The 1,773-nt window shown below is 54.0% G+C and overlaps 1 protein-coding gene across 1 annotated transcript; it reads right to left on the reverse strand.

The window, feature by feature from the left end:
• Positions 1-1,385: 1,385 nt before the first annotated feature.
• SPRG_15964 (hypothetical protein) lies at positions 1,386-1,765 on the reverse strand (the record flags this gene model as incomplete). Its single annotated transcript, XM_012355325.1, has 2 exons — positions 1,386-1,459; positions 1,543-1,765. Coding segments are annotated over 2 exons (297 nt in total), but the record flags the coding sequence as incomplete, so codon positions are not given.
• Positions 1,766-1,773: the final 8 nt, after the last annotated feature.

Consider the following 1,773-nt stretch of genomic DNA (forward strand, 5'->3'; position numbering starts at 1 on the left):
AGCGACGTGCGTCGGGCACCGCTCGAGCATTTCGACGTTTTTAAGGAGGAAGACGGGCGTCGTGAGCGAGTACCGCGCGTCTCCCGACCTGCTCGCCATCGTTGCCAGTTCCAAAATGACGCCAAAGCTCAAATTTTGGCGTGTCATTACACCCATTATGGTCGGCGATGGAAATCGTATGAAATATGCATTTAAAGCACGAATGAAGTGTGGAAAAGAGGTGGTATTAGATGTTATAAAAATTATAAGATAGAAAAAAGGGCGTTTGGTCGCCGACACCAAGATCATGGCCGTGACGATCGTGCACCCGATCTTTAGTGGGTGGAGAACCATGGTAGCGCACAAAGTTAAAAGTACTAACCGACGCGGAGCACGAAGCCTTGCATTTCGACGCCGTACTTGTTGCAAGCTGCGGAGCACGTGCTCATGCAGGTGCCGTGGATCGGCCAACGATTGATCTTAGTCTGTACAGCTCTTTGCCCATAGCGAGCGAAATCAGACCAACATATATGAAACCTTGAACAACGTTCTATTCGTGTTGGCATAAAAGAAACATGACCTAGATCAAAGTCTCTGTTGGGCTTATAAGATGCAATGTGCACGGGTGTCGTGTACGCACCGTCAGCTCCGCAGCTCGTTCAGCGACGAAGCGACGAAGCGTTCTATTCAAGTACAATTGCATTAACAACTCGCCGCGGACGCGTAGTTGTGGGCATCAAGAGCTCCTATTGCAATACTAGTACCGGTACCACGGTAGAGGCAGACTCAAGTACATTGAGCCGGGCGCCATCACGCTGATAGCTCTGGAACTTGAGCCAAATGAAAAATATTCATATAGGTTACGCAAGGAATGAATGGCACCATGTATTTCAACACGAGTGGTCATGGAGACGCTTTCGGGCGCGTCTCTGGTACACCTTGGCTGAGCGAACCAACCACGACTGGGCTTGGCGTCAACGACGGGCGAGTGCTTACAATATAGGACGTGGATGCTATGGCTTCTTGTCGGGAATCCGAGGTGGGTGCCACGTCGGGCAAAACTTGTCGGGACACCGTGCCAGTGTTCACCATGTCGTCCCACGATAATATCGTCTCGTCCTGCTCGTGTGCAGCGGCGTTGACAACTAAAAAACGCTGTCGTATATCACTGGAGGCGTCATCGTCGGATGAATCGTCATCGGTAGGCGTTGGCGACGGGGTCGGCGCTGCGATTGACAAGCACCCGATAGATGGGAAGACGCAACCCCACGTGGTACCGAGGATAACAACGCATGATGCATCCTCGGGAGCCACACACTTGCCGTTTTTGTGCGATTTCAGGGTTGGCGTGCACGAAGCAAAGCTGAAGTCTCCTTTCCGTGGACATGCCTTGCCACGTGGAGTGCTCACGCCACTTGGAGTGCGCAAGCCACTGCCACAAACTGGCCCTCGATTGCTCGGTACGAAAAAAACAGCGTCCCTGCATACACTCACAATGCCACCTGTTGTCGCCTGCGCTGAACTTGGTGGAGACGGCGTCGCAGGTGGCATGATCGTTGGTACTGCTGTCGTCGGTGCTGGTGTCGTAGGCGTTGCTGATGTCGGCGCCGGTGTTGGCACCAACGTCGTCGGTGCCATTGTCGCCGGCACTGACGTCGTCGGGGCTACTGACGTTGCTGCGAGTGGCGTCCTTGGCGGCGTCGTCGTAGGAACCGGCGTGTCCCCGGGAGCCAAAGTCGTCAAAGATGGAATCGTTGTTGTGCCAGTCGGCGCCGTCGTCACTGAGCTCGATCC

This window comes from Saprolegnia parasitica (assembly GCF_000151545.1).
Source record: "Saprolegnia parasitica CBS 223.65 unplaced genomic scaffold supercont2.229, whole genome shotgun sequence".
Taxonomy (NCBI): domain Eukaryota; phylum Oomycota; class Saprolegniomycetes; order Saprolegniales; family Saprolegniaceae; genus Saprolegnia; species Saprolegnia parasitica.